Source organism: Pleurodeles waltl, chromosome 2_2 (genome assembly GCF_031143425.1).
Source record: "Pleurodeles waltl isolate 20211129_DDA chromosome 2_2, aPleWal1.hap1.20221129, whole genome shotgun sequence".
Taxonomy (NCBI): domain Eukaryota; kingdom Metazoa; phylum Chordata; class Amphibia; order Caudata; family Salamandridae; genus Pleurodeles; species Pleurodeles waltl.
Window position 1 is genome coordinate 1,138,432,397 of NC_090439.1, and position 15,490 is coordinate 1,138,447,886.

Here is a 15,490-nt window from a genome sequence, read left to right on the forward strand (position 1 = left end):
CAAAAGTTGTACTTTAATGAAAACTTTCGGTAAAAACTACACATCATACCAAATAATTATGCTGACAAGCAAAAAACTTAAAACCATATTTTAGTCCATACTCACATTGTCAAAAAAGGGTCGAATGCGGATGGCAATGTGGATGAGTACAGAGCGGATGTCCTTTTCATCCACAAAGTACAAAAGTTTGGACAGGCTGGACTTTGCCTCGAGAGTGACTATATTGTTGCTGTCATCCTTGTCATCCATAGCATTAATCAGAGATGTCAGGAGTTGAGGCCCATGCTTTGATACCTGCAGAAGAAATAAAAATGAAAGGTTTGTTGATAAATATTTAAAAATATACTTTTTGTTGAAATCTATTCTTGTATGGTGAATGCCTGTCTCATCAGGAGGAACCACTTGACATAAAAACTTCACTCGCAGTTGAAATTAGGAAACAAAGTAAATAGCATGGTCATTTTAGTGCTGTGGGAAAGTGCCCTATTTAACATGGTCAAACGCACCTTTTACTTGTTGATACTGATGTTGTTGTTGATTGGTGGTGCACTGGGTCCCTGCTAACCAGGTCCCTGTGCCAGTACTCTTTCCCTAAAAATGATGTAAATGACAATTGTAATCCAATTAGCAAGGACCTTAGCACCCTCGTAAGTCCCTGGTAAATGGTACCCGTTACCCAATGCATGGGTACTAAAGAGGGTCTTTAAGGGCTACAACAATTATTATGCCACCCTGAGGGACCTACACTCAAACACATGCAGACTGCCTATGCAGACTGCATGCATGGTGCAAACCATTCCAAAAACATAACATTGCACACACCCTGGATGCAATGCCCATACCCACTGCATGTAATATATTAAGTTACCAATACTGTAGGCCTTAGAGCCCTATGGCCCTACGGCATGTGATGCCAAGCTCCACTGGGTAGGAAAGTGCCCCTTTTTGACTTGATTACCCCTCACGTTTTTGTCTGATATCTGATGTAATTTTGACTGAAAGTGCACTGGGTGTCTGCTAACCAGGTCCCCCAGTGCCAGTACTCTTTCCCAACGAAAGTGGTCATAGAGAGGGTGTAGTTACCCTAAGGGTGGGCAACCCACTGGCTGTTACCTAGCACTCCCTGTCATGCCCCTAAATTGAGTATTTAGGTGGCACCCCTGAACCCAAGCACTCCGATCCTGACAAAGGACAAAGAAGAGTTGCACCCACAGAAAAGGAGAAAAGAAGCAGCTGACCTGGTACCAACCATGCTGGCCTGTCTGCAACCCTTGACGGACTCTGCACTAAAAGATAGCTCATCCAGAAGCTGCGCCTCAAGAAACCCAGAACAACTTCCTGCCTTTGAAAAATATTCAAGACTCCGGAGAGCAGCGGACCGGCTGAACAACAAACTCTTGGAGAAAGGACTCTGCAGCCTCCGAAACCACAAAGACCGGACATCTGAAGTCACCACTGCACCAGCTGTCTCTGACCGAAGGTGAAGTGAACCACAGGTGCCAGCCAGGTTCCCCAGCTCCCGGGAGTCTAAGTCCATCATGGTTTCACCTCTCCTGGACTCCCCGAAGTCGCCTGCCGCCTATGCACGCCACTGCACGCAGGACCCCTTCTCCCACAGCCTCTATGGTGAGAGAAACCAGACACCTGAAGCAACCACTGCACCAGTCGTCTACGGCCCAAACTTAATGGTGTAAACACCATCCCCCAGCTCAAGTCCACTGTGGCTTCACCCACCACTCCTAGACTCTGCAACTACGCCTGCAGCATCAGACCACAGGACCCCTCAAGCGCGACTGCTTCCGGACACAGAAACCCGACCCCAAAGGACACCCCTGCAGCCGTAGGCCTTGGAGAAAATCATCAAAGGTGCACCAATGACCCCGAGCACACAACGTTTGTTAGCTACCTGTTGGTTTCTCCTGAGTGGGTTTCTAGCCAGAGTCTCCAGCCTTTTTCCAAGGAGACCAATCCGCAATGAAATACACTGAGCACCCTCTGCCATACTACACCTCTGCACCCGGCTGCCCCGGTGCAGCCTCGAGTGACCTGTTAATGGGGTCCTGACCCTTGCCCAATACTTACCTTAAGTCTCTGAGATTGGTCTTGTAAGTCATAACGTACCTGCTTGATGACTTTGTTCTCCAAAATTGTGCTTTGGCCACTTTTGCAAGTGGGAAGTATTCATGCTTAAAAAAGTACTTACCTTATAATGAAGTTCTTGGTTTCAAAGAATATATAAAAAGAAGTGCTATTGTTCTAAGTTGGTCTTGGATATATTGTTTGAGTGAGTGTCTCATTTATTGCCACTGTGAGTACAACAACTGCTTAGCACTACCCTCTGATAAGCATGTCTGCCCACACTACCGCAAAATAGAACGTTAGTACTATCTACTTTTGCCTCTGCAAACCAATGTGGTGACCCAATGGAGATTCTGCACTGTGTACTTCTTAGTGCACCATCTACAGAGCCAGCTTCCTACACATTGCTAGACACTGCAAGGGTTCAGTAAGCCGTTTTGAAGACATGTACTGGGCACTGGTCACTACGAGTTACTCTGCTACATGATGGCTTCACTGAAAATACAGGTGTTTGATATCCTCGTCCCAATAAATGTGTACTGATGCCAGTATCAGATTTATTATGACCTGCACCCTGAAGGCACCTTAGAGGTGCCCTCTGAAAGCCTCCAAGTGCCTTAGTGTGCTGGCTGACTGGTATCGACCAGCTTGCCACCAAAGATGAATTTCTGTCCCCCTGCAGGTTAGAGCCCGCGCTATCAGAGTTCAGAACCAATGTCTGCTATGGAGGAATGTGATCATACCTCATCCAGCAGGATGGCTAGCGATTTAGCGAATACCAGCCAGATGTTTCAAAGCCCCTGCCGCCTTTGAAATGCAACCCTGGTTTCTTCCCAGACCTGGGGAACTCCAGCCCTGCTCTGAGGCCTATTTGGCATCAGAGCAGGCAGGAAATTAGATAGTTAGAAGGCGTGTCACTCAAAGTTTGGGCACACCCCTAAGGTGGGTTACCCAAAATGGAGAGCAAAGGAAAGGGTTCACTACCTTGGGTTTGGTGAAATTCGAGAATTCTGGGTCAGGATTATAACCATTCCCCACAGGAAGTGGTCATATAGGGGTTGTAGTCATCCCAGGGGGAAGAATTCCATTGGCTACTACCTTAATGCCCCTAAAGAAGAAGCTAATTACCGTTGGTAACGCATTATCTGATAGAGACAGTATCTAGGTGTAGATTCCTTAGTTGTGGAATCCCCCAGGCGTCAGACTGGATCCAGAAAAGTTTGCGTGACTAGTACCCCGGTGTGCCATCGGGTGGCTTTGATCGGTTCCAATCGTTGTTGCCAGCGCAGGAGGTGACATCTGTAGGAAAGTAGCACCTTTCTGACATAGTTATCCCCACTTTTTGCCTGGTGTCAGTGTGTTTAGACTGTAGTACACTGGGATTCTGCTAACTAGGACCCCAGTGTCAGTGCTATTTCCCCAAAATGTAGTTGTAAGGTAACTTTTACACCCCACAATTGGCATACTGGTGCATCCAAGTAAATGGTACTTAGGTACCCAGGGCACTGGTACACCAGGGGTCCCCCATGGGCTGCAGCAGGTATTGTGCCTCCCATGAGGGCCGATGCACATTGTGACTGCACGCCTACCATTGCAGTCTTAATGGTGCATGCACCTTGCACCGCAGATATAACAGTTGCCTTATATCATGGTCACTGCATTCTGACCCTCAGTCACCCCTAAGGTAGGCCCTTTAGCAGAAGGGCAGGGTGCAAGGTTTTAAATGTGAGGGCTCCCCGGTGTGAAGAAAGACCTCTTTTTGACATGGGTAGCCCCCATATTTTGCCTGGTGTATGATATAGCCTAGAAACTGTAGTGACCAGGGCTCCTGCTAATCAGGTTCCCTGGGCCAGAGCTCTTTCCCTAAAACTGTTGTGATGCCCTGGCACAATTGACGATCCCTTTAGCTACCACTATAAGTCCATAGCAAATGGTACTTAGGTACCCAGGGCATGGAGTACTAAGGGTAGACCCCTGAGGGCATACATTCCTGTACACCTAGGTCTGCAATTGCAGGCCGAGTGCCCTGATTCAAACTAAAAAAGTAAACTCAACATGGCGAACTGCATGTGATCCCTGCCAACTACACACTGCACACAATATGGGTATGTCACCTCTCTGGCAGGCTTTCCAGCCCTAAGGCAGGGTGCACCATACTGTAGGTTAGGGCATAGCTGCATGAGCAATACGCCCCCACTGTGTCCTTGCCAAACCCTGGGCATTGTAAGTGTACAGAGCAGCTATTTAATACATGTGCTGGACACTGGTCAAGACAAGTTTCACAGCTACATGATGGTCACTCTGAACCCTGGGTTGTTTGGTATCAGACAACATAGAATGATAAATCCAAACTGGTACCAGTATTGGATTTATTACTAAATGTACCCAGGGATCACCTTAGTGGTGTCCCCTGCAAAAGCTAACTACCCTGGCATTGTTGCTAACTGGTTCGAACCAGTCTGCCACCTCCAGACAGCCAATCTACAACCTTGTGGTGAGAGATTCTTCTCTCTGGGTTGCAGACAAAGCCCTTCCTGGGTGGATGCCTCTCCCTCAGGAATGTGCACTGCCCTGGCAGTGAACTTCAAACGGCTACTGCTCTTGAAACTCGACCCCCAAGCCTGCTGCTAGCAGCAGCTGGCCTCCCCGTTTGCAAATCTCACTTTTTGCGGCAGCAAAGGCGGAACATCTAACAAAGGGTAGGGGGAGTGGCCTCACCTAGCATGCACTACCCCTAATGTGTTGCCTGCGAGGTGGAACCTCTTTTCAGTTTCCTCCATCTTGGAGTAGAGGAAAATAGCCAATCAGGTTTAGGGAAGTTACCCTTCCCACAGGAAGTGGTCACTAAAGTGGGTGAAGCCACCCATAGGTAAGTCTCCCATTGGACACTACCAGTTTTCCCCTAAAACGCCCACTAAATTCAGTATTTAATGGGCATCCCTAGACCAAGAAATCAGATTCAAAAGGACAAAGAAGAACACAGCTTCAAAGAAGACCACAGCAAGAGAACTGAGGAGCTGCTGTATCAGAAGAGGAGCCAAGACCCTGCCTGCTGCATTTGTGTACTGACAATCGCCGCTGCGGAGGAACTGACCAGTGGACTAACCTCAAAACACCCCGAGGACCTCCAGGCTTCGTAAACAGCCCGAGATATCCCTCCTGAGTGGAGGCACCACTCAAGAAAGGAGCAAGAACCAACAAAGCAGTGAGGGTCACTTCACTGAACGGCTGATATCTCTGCAGCCGAAGTCGCAGCCAAACCGGACGACACACCGACAGCCCAGACAGGACCTATAATTGTGCCATCTTTGGTGACATTGCGCCCTCCAGTGACCGAGTTGTGTCAATACTCCAGGTACTGGCCAGTGCACGTCGAACTACAAGAAAACTAGCTCTCTCAGAGAGGCAAATGGACCAGGAGGAAGCCCTAGTTGAGGGACTACAGGAACACCCCGGACCTTCCACCAGAGTGCCACCGTTGTTCTGTGAGCCACGGGTTCCTAACCCCTTGTGACCTTGACAGCCCAAGAGGACCCCAAGGCACCAACTTTAAATCTGCAAACCAGCTCCTTTTCCAGGTGGCCCGTCCAAGGGGCCCTGTGCCAAGAGACTTTCAAGCTCTAATCCCGCCGGAACCAGGAGCCGCCTGAGGCTCTCCAGCTGGCACAGCGTGCCCAATGACTGCTTCGAGATCCTGCAAAAGAAGAGACTGGTAACCCAACTGTATGATTTTTAATGCATTTTTAAAAGTGACTGCCTATTGATTCCTATGGTGCATAATTATGCTCCTCTGCAGAGGCGATTGTCATGTCCCAGGTGCAGCAGGCAGAGTTTGGCGCCTATTCTTGTGCAGCAGGTCCACAGTTCTCAGGCTTTGGTTCTTCTTGGTGCTGTCTTCTCTTCTTCTTTTCAAATATGAATCTCGGGTCTAAGGATGCCTACTAAATACTGAATTTAGTGGGTGTTTTAGGGGGAACCTGGTAGTGTCCAATGGGACACTTACCTTTGGGTGGCTACACCCACTACAGTGACCACTTCCTGTGGGAAGGGTCATTGCCCTAAACCTAAATGGCTACTTTCTCTCCATTCAAGATGGAGGAAAATGAAAAAAAGTCCACCTCGCAGGCAACACCTTGGGGGTGATGCATGCCGGGTAAAGCCACTCCTCCTACCCTTTGTTAGGTGTGCCCCGCCTTTGCTGCCACCAAAACTGGGGGTTTGCAAAGGGGGATGCCAGCTGCTGCTAGCAGCAGGCTTGAAGTCGAGTTTCAAGGGCAGTAGGCCCTTTGAAGCTCAACTCCAGGACAGTGCACATTCCTGATGGAGGGGGTGTTAGCTCCTCCACCCAGGAAGGGCATTGTCTTACAAACCGGAGAGGCAGGGATCTCCCCCAAGGTTTGTATATTGGCTGTCTGGAGGCGGCAGCTGGATAGGACCAGTCAGCGACCATGCCAGGATAGTTAGCTTTCGTAGGGGGCACCTCTAGGAGGCCCCTGGGTACATTTAGGGATAAATCCAAGACTGGCACCAGTTTGGATACATCATTCTGAGCTGTCTGATACTAAACAACCCAGAGTTCAGAGCGGCCACCATGTAGCTGGGAAACTCATGTTTACCACTGTCCAGCACATGTATTCAAATGGCTGCTCTGTTCACTCACTATGTACCAGGTTTGGCAAGGCCACAGCGGGGGCATATTGCTCATGCAGTTATGCCCTCACATATAATATGGAGCACCCTTCCTTAAGGCTGTAAGGCCTGCCAGAGGGGTGTCTTACCCATAGCAAATACAGCGTATGTACGACAGGCACATAGGCAGTGTACTATATCAAATTTGTGCTTTTAGGTTTGCACCAGAACAATCAGACTGCAATGGCAGTGCTGGGTGCATCTGGATACATGGCTCAAGAAGGTGGCACAATCAGTGCTGCTGCCCTCATGGGCCTACCCCTAGCACCCCATGCCCTGGGTACATAGGTACGCAACTTCTAGGTGCTTATAGTGGTAGTTAATGGTGTATCCAATTGTGCCAATGCAATTTCAGGCGATTCCAGTGCACTCCAGTCCAAGTTGCATTCAGAAACCAGGCAAAAAGTGGTTTTGGGGGGGTGGGGTGGGTGAATGTGGTACTGCAACAAAGTGTCAGTTTCCCACAACATTATATATATATATATATATATACATATATATACATATACATACACACACATTTTATTTTTATTTTTTAACAGCAAAACGGTCCACTCAAGTGGCGCGCAGATTAAGCCGGTGCTCCCAGGAGGCTGGACCAACTCCAAACATAATTAATAAACGAATGGGACACACTCCGTAGCATAATAATGCGGTTTACTAATTCATAAACATAGGTCTTGTTCACAACTGTCACTCTATCTTCAATGTGTGCAATATATACCACATCCAAACCAAAGTGCATTCTGGATCTTGTAGTTAATCATATTACAATAAAAATAAATAAAAATTAAAAAAAAACATTAAAAAAACCTTATATGCCCCATTTATTGACTAATCATATACCCTTCTTATCACCAACATTTTAATCTCTCAATGAAATTTTCAGTTGACATGACAATTAACCCACAGTGGGATCTTTCACTAATTGTCACTAACTTTATTAACTTTCAGCAAGATTTTCAATTAACATGTACTGTATATAAGTTCACCCTCACTGGGATCTTTCATCCAATAACTGTCACATTCGTTATATGTATATATATATTTTTTTTAAGTGGACCTTGGTAGAGTCGCTGGCATCAAGGTGAATATAGGACACTTATAATGAATAAGACTCACCAGCAGATGAACTAGAGAAGTTGTAAATGATGGAAAAACAGAAAATGTACAAGATTTTTAACTAAAAGGAATCCTTCCAATTATGAAAATTTCGTCTTATGACAACACTTATTAAACTGTGAACCCAACCCACAACAAGTGAAGTCAGTTTACGATGAAAACAGTTGCACCTAGATGAGGCATTAACACCTAATGCACAACACATAAATAATCTTCATAGAGGAGAAAGACCCTCTGAAGAGGGTAAACCCCTTTACAAAAGAAGCAAGTCTTGAACACAAAAGCAAAAGCGCAAAGTAACTCCTTGTAAGAAGCTGCCTCTCCATATAGTGCACTAAAATGGAGTACACTGTGCAGAGAGTCCAGTGGCAAAAGAAGATAGAACTAATGCTCTATTCAGTGGTAGTGTACTGGGGTCCAGGTTAGCAGGATCCCAGAGAAAATAGTCTAAGCATACTGATAGCAGGCAAAAAGTGGGAGTAACCATGCCAAAAAGAGTGACTTTCCTACAATTCACATCAGAAAGGACTACACCAGGTATTGTAAAAAAAAGTATTCTTTATTATAACACTAGTACTACCCTAACATTGGTATATCTCCACTTAGAATGATCTACAGACAGAAAATATACTTAGAAACAAACCGTAAAAGCATAGAAATACATGGTACCCTATTTGGGGGGGGGGGGGGGGGGTTGGGGGGGGCCAAGGGGGCCGACCATATACTAAGAAAGTCTCATAAGTATGGCGGTGTCCAACCAAGGTAAGTGTTTTTGGGTTCCAGGGGCTGGTGGGTACGAGATTACCCAAGGTAAATAATAGAAACACCCCAGGTGCCTTTGTGCTGAGGTGTTATCTAGCTTGGTGTCCCCTTAGGCTAACACAGGACTGTCACTGTTGGAATTCTTCGGGACTCTTCCTAGAGGACCCCGAGGAAACCAGTTGGCACAAGGAATGTTCGATAATGCCCCCAGCTGTGGATACCCAGGAAAGTGGAGAACCTTCACCAGGGAGTGGTCCTTAGGAGCACACTCGTTGTGAGAGGAGTCCCAGGGTAGCGGTTGTCATCTTGGAAGGTGCCTGCTTGGAGCAGGGGAGTGACTCCGTCACTCCACGGGAGATTTCGTCGGTCCTATTGGTGCAGGATGAAGACAGGGAGTCCCCAGAGCATGTACACTGTGGACAAGGTTGCAGTTGCTTAGTTGGAGCTGAGGTTGCTGAAGAAAAGTGTCTCTTGTAGACACTTTGTTGCAGTTACAGTATTTCTTGGAGCAGGCTGCAGTTGATCCGAAGTCAGAAGAGTCTGAAGTTGTTTCAAAGGATTTCTGAAGGAAATTTGCAAGCAGAATCTGAGGAGAACCACGGGAGAGACCCTAAATAGCCCTGAGAGGAGGATTGGCTACCTTATCAGGTATGGACCTATCAGGAGGGGTCTCTAACGTCACCTGCTGGCACTGGCCACTCAGAGCCCTCCAGAGTGCCCCCACACCTTGCAAAGCAAGATGGCTGAAGTCTGGGACACACTGGAGGAGCTCTGGGCACCACCCCTGGGGTGGTGATGGACAGGGGAGTGGTCACTCTCCTTTCCTTTGTCCAGTTTCCCACCAGAGCAGGTGAGAAGGGGTCCCTGAACCGGTGTAGACTGGTTTATGCAAGGAGGGCACCATCTGTGCCTTTCAAAGCTTTTTTCAGAGGCTGGGGGAGGTTACCCTTCCCCAGCCTGTAACACCAGAGGGAGAGGGTGTAACACCCTGCTCTCAGAGGTAATGCTTTGTTCTGCCTTCCTGGGACTGGGCTGCCCAGACGCCAGGAGGGCAGAACCCTGCCTATGAGGTGGCAGCAGCTGTAGCTAGTTTGTTAGTACTGGGGGTCCATAGTGGAGCCCCCAGGATGCATGGAATTGGCTCCCCAATACCAGATTTGGAATTGGGGGGGTGGGGGAGGGGCAATTCCATGATCTTAGACATGTTACATGGCCATATTCGGCATTACCATTGTGAAGCTACATATAGGTATTGACCTATATGTAGTGCACGCGTGTAATGGTGTACCCGCACTCACAAAGTCCGGGGAAATGGCCCTGAACTATGTGGGGGCACCTTTGCTAGAGCAAGGGTGCCCTCACACTTAGCAACGTTGCACCTAACCTTTAGCAAGTGAAGATTAGACATATAGGTGACTTATAAGTTATATAAGTGCAGTGAAAATGGCTGTGAAATAGTGTGTGCACTATTTCACGCATGCTGCAATGGCAATCCTGTGTAAGGGTTTGTCTGAGCTCCCTATGGGTGGCAAAAGAAATTCTGCAGCCCATATGGATCTCCTGGAACCCCAATGCCCTAGGTACCATATACTAGGGACTTATAAGGGGGTGTCCAGAGTGCCAACTGAAATGGGTAAATGAAGTCACTGGCCTACAGTGACAAATTTAAAAGCAGAGAGAGCATAAGCACTGAGGTTCTGGTTAGCAGGATCCCAGTAAGACAGGCAAAACACACTGACAAATAGATTTTTATCTATGAGCACTGGGGTCCTGGTTAGCAGGATCCCAGTAAGACAGGCAAAACACACTGACAAATAGGTTTTTATCTATGAGCACTGGGGTCCTGGCTAGCAGGATCACAGTGAAACAGTAAAATCACACTGACACACACTCACAAACAGGCCAAAAGTGGGGGTAACCATGCTAGAAAGAGGCTACTTTCCTACAGTGTGGAAACGTGCCTCTTTTGACAAGATCACCCTCAGCCTGCAAGTTAATTGGATCCCTGCTAACAAGGTCACCAATGCCAGATCTCTTTCTCCAAAACTGCTCAGTCGTTTCTGACGATTGGCAAAACCTTTATAACCCAATGTAAGTCCTAGTAAATGGTAACCCTGGTACCTGGGGCCTGAGGTACTAAAGAGGGACCCTAAGGGCTGCACCACAAATTGTGCCGCCCAAATGACCCCTCACCAAGCTCATGACCAGCTGCCATTGCAGGCTGTGTGTCTTGGTACAGATCAAAGTAAAAACACAACATGGCACACAGCCTGTGTGCCATGTCCCCTAAACCTGCATGCAATAAATTTAAGTCATCCCTCTAGAAAGCCTTACAGCCTTAAGACAGGGTGCATTATATTACGTGTGAGGGCATATCTGCACCCTCTATGTCTCTGTCAACTCTGAGACTTAGTAAGTGAACAGGTGAAACCATTTTAAATGCATGAGCTATATACTCGTCATTAAGAGTTTCCCGGCTACATGATGGCTTCTCTGAATAGAGGGGTGTTTGGTATCAAACACCTCATATTGATGAGCCCACACTGATGCCAGTGTTGGATTCAAATACCTGCAGCCAGAGGGCACCTCAGAGGTGCCCCTGAAAAATCTACCAGCTACTAATGTGTTGACTGACTGGTCCTGACCAGTTCAGCCACCTTAAAGATGTTTCTGGCCTCCCATACATGGTGAGAGCCAATCCATTTGAGGGCCAGAGACAAAAGCCTGCATTGGGCGCGGGTGTTACCTCTCTCAGCCAGGACGGACATGGCAGAGGGGGGAGCTTCAAAGGCCTAACTGCTTTTGTAATGCAACACAGATATCCCCCCGTTCTGACCCAACTTTTGGCTGCAGCACTGGGAAGAAAATTAGTCAGATTAGGAGATGTGCCCACTGCATGCGAGTTCCACTCCTAAGGAGGACAAGCTGAAGTGGACACTACTTTTTAAAATCCTCCCTCTTGTTTGGAAGGAATTAGGCCACTAGGGTTAGGGTTATGCCCACTTCCCAGCAAAACTCAACATAAGAAGGGTGTTGTCACCCTAAAGGTGGTATCGCCTGGTACTCCCTGTAACAGCTCTAAATTGAGGATGTATGTGGCACCCCTGAACCTTAGAACTCCAAGCCTGGCTATCTATGAAGACAAGGACACCGAGGAGTCGCACCTGCAGATGAGGAAAAGAAGAATCAGCTGACTCGGTACCAGCCCCACCAGCCTGCATGTTGACCTCAACGGACTCTGCCCAAAAAGATGACTCGTCCTGCAACTGAGCCTCCAAAAAACCCAGGATGACTGTCTGCCTTCTACAAAGACTTGGACGCCAGTGAGAAGCGGAACTGCTCTGCAACAAAGTTTCAAGAAAGGACTCTGCAGCCCCTGGAAGAGCTAAGACCCGACGTCCAAAATCTGAGATGAAGCCAACCAACGGTGCCAGTCAAGTTACCCACCTGTCTAGAGTCCGAGCACACTCAGGTTTACTTGCAGCCTCTGAAAAGTATTTATGCTTGAAAAACTACTTACATGATTACAAAGTTCTTGGGTTTAAAGCATATATAAACAAAAGTATTATTTTTGGCAGCCCGTCATGTGCTTGGTGAGGGGTCCCTTAGGGGGTCACAATTTGTGCTGCAGCCCTTAGGGACGCTATTTACTTTCCCAAGCCCTAGGTACCGGGGGTACCATTTACTAGGGACTTACAGTGGATGCTAAAGGTTTCGCCAGTTGGGAAAAATGACTGTATTGTTTTGGGTAAAAGAGTAATGGCACAGGGGCCCGGGTTAGCAGGAACCCAGTGCACTTTCCATCGAAATTACACCAGAAACCAGACAAAAAGCAAGGGGATGACCATGTCAAAAGAGGCACTTTCCTACAGACCGTGATCGACGTGAAGGCTAAGAGGACTCAGACATCTGGGCTGCTAACAGTTTCATATGGCACTCTTGCAGAGACTTTGGCCAGACACCGATATGAGCCGCACTCTTCAGTGTTGTGGTGCTCATCCAGGCACCACAGACAATCAACGTGGGGGTCTGTAGCTGACATTTGTCGTCCACAGGGCTTAAAACCTGAAAACATGGACAGTAAAAGGCACACTGTTCTGTTGACGAAAACATCACAGTAGGCCGCAAAAACGGCCAAACCAACCGTTACCAGATCCTCTTTGCAAGCATGGAAAAGAATGAAGTGATGTTGGTTTCGTGTTATATGGACTCTGCTGACGTCCTATCCGGTGGCCGAAGTCGATACAGAGTCGCACAATGAGCAGGTGTGCTAGGGGAAATCCAGGCTCGCGCCTGGGGAAGATTAGAAAGTAAGGAATCTGCGCCTAGATGTCTCTATCAGATATTGTGGGATTGGTGGCACCAGTAAAGCGTTTACTGCAAGGGTGTCTGCATCGGAAATAAATGCGGACAGAGTATCGGGGGGAACACATACGCTGAGGGAGGACCCACTGTCGGGATTACTAAATCAGCACAAAAAGGTCTGATGGGGCCTTAAGGTATATCATCGTGGACACACACACACCAAAACATCTTCAACACTGAGTGGAGGAAAAGAGCTGAATCAGGCCCTTGCGCAGAAATCTCCAGATAAGCAAGAGAGGGACAATGAATGATGCTGGAACCAGGCGCTGGCAACAGCCCTGGAATTGGTGCTGCTTACAGTGCAACAGGCAGAATAGCAGACAGTCATTTGGGTGGAGTGATACCAACTAATTCTGGCTCCAAGGACGGTTTACTGAAAGTGGAGCAGAGTGAGGCAACTTAGCTTTAGAACCTAACCGATATCTAGAAGAATCTCTCCTGTGCTTCCTTTTCTTCTTAAATTTCCCTTATTCTTACCTGGAAGACTTAGAGCAAGGCGAGGGATGAGAAGGGAGACCTCGATCTGGAACTTGAATTACAGTGAGCCGAGTGGCATAAAATGTTTGGACTTGCACTCTTTAATGGTGGTGGGGTGCAAGAGGCTACACCGCTTGCAGGACGTTGACCCTAAGCAGCAAAGACAGATCTCATGAGGGTCCGAGATGGATATTTGCCAACTACAGTAGTGACGCAGCTTAAACCTTGACTTCTTGGGAGGTGACATTTCCCCAGGAACAGCAATTATTTTTATTTTAGACAATCTTTGAGAAAAATCACTGAAGTGACAAATACGTAGAGTAGCAGGTCTGGAACAGTCTCAAATGGAGCAAAAAAACAAACTGATGTGACATTGGTGCGGAGGGGCTTTATGTCTTAAAGGACGTTACTGTGGTATCACTTTCTGTATCGAGATGGAGTTAGTGCTCCTAAAGGTGCAAGAGATGTATAGGAAAGTTTTGGGATCCAGTTTGGTGTGTGAGGATATTCAACATGTGAGGACACTGCAGGTAGAAGGTTTTGTCAGAAACGGCATTTCAAGGTCCTCTCTTACCAGGCGCCACAAGTCTCCTATCTCTAACTTTGCTACATGAACAGCTCTAATGTCCCCACTGACAAGGTCTTCACCATACAAATACCTCTAATGAATGAGTACTAGAATAATTTACAGAGCTTACATTTTATGCTATCCGTTGCACACAAAAACGTAATTGATGTTGCATATGAAGACTTTCGGTGATGCAGACATTGCAGTTCAAGCTGTTGGGTTAATTAGTATTGATGGAGGCTCTCTGAATGCTACAACAAAATCTTGTAACAAGCATGCATTAGCATGAGAGTTTTCCACGTTAGTTCTCTTACCTGACTTGGTGATCCGGAAGCGATATTTCCAAGCCCTCTTATTGCCAGCATTCGTACAGTCACACAGCTATCTTTCTGCTTTCCAGTCAGGTTGTCCATTATTGATTCAAAGAGATGCAGATCATTTACCACATTACTGTTAAGAAGCTGAAAAACAAAATACCCCATAGAGTGAGTAATAGACGAAAAACAAGTGATAAACTGAATTTTGATATGCAAGTGTGTGTTATATTTTTCATCTGTTAAATGAAACATACCTGAAAAATAGAGTTTTACGCTGATATTCTAAACATTATCAGGGGCCAATTGATAAGACAGTCAGCGTTCTTGTATATCCAGAACTAATATTCAAAATCATCTAACTCTCCAAGGTATGACGTATAGCCTTCCGATAACCTTGGTTTAAAATCAACATTATATAATTGTCACATAATAAGGATGTTGTTACAGCTAAAATAACAACATATTATGGAAAGTCAGTCAATGTCGCACACAAAAAGTATGCATAAAATGCTCAGTGTCAGGATTCTGTCGTCCTGCCACCAGGCTGCACTAAAAAAGGACCTCTGGACTCCTGCCTTTATCACTAAAGCACAAGTTACTTACCTTTGGTAACAAAGTACCTGGTAGAGACAATATATAGCTGTAATTCCAGTGCAGAATGCCACCGCAGGCTGCTTGACAAGGTGCTTGCAGAATGAAAAAAACGACATGGCACACAACTGTGTGCCATATCCTCTAAAACATTGCTTGTAATATCTGTAAGTCACCCCTACAACAGGTCTTCAGCCCTACAGCAGGGTGCACTATATTACAAGTGAGGGCAAATAAGCATTAGCACATTTTCCCCTACAATGTCTTTGTCGATTCTTAGACATAAGTGTATAGGAAAACCATGTTAAATACATGTGCTGGACAATGGTCAATCTGAGTTCCACAGCTACTTGATTGATATCAGACATGCCTAGGTTCAGATAAGCCAACATCCCCTATTAATAAATCCTCACTGATTCCAGTGATGGATTTATTAATACATGCACCCAGAGGACACCTTAGAGATGTCCCCTGAAAAAAACACCAACTGCTGGTGAGCTCACTGACTGGTTCTGGCCAG

The 15,490-nt window shown here is 46.8% G+C and overlaps 1 protein-coding gene across 1 annotated transcript in view; it reads right to left on the bottom strand.

The window, feature by feature from the left end:
• Positions 1 to 15,490, bottom strand: part of MROH1 (maestro heat like repeat family member 1) — a 1,237,492-nt gene that overhangs the window by 122,560 nt on the left and 1,099,442 nt on the right. Inside the window, exons 37-38 of the mRNA XM_069221041.1 lie at positions 14,377 to 14,523; positions 106 to 294 (exon numbers count right to left, since the gene is read on the bottom strand). Coding sequence (XP_069077142.1) covers positions 106 to 294; positions 14,377 to 14,523 — 336 coding nt within the window. The remainder of the gene's footprint in view (positions 1 to 105; positions 295 to 14,376; positions 14,524 to 15,490) is intronic.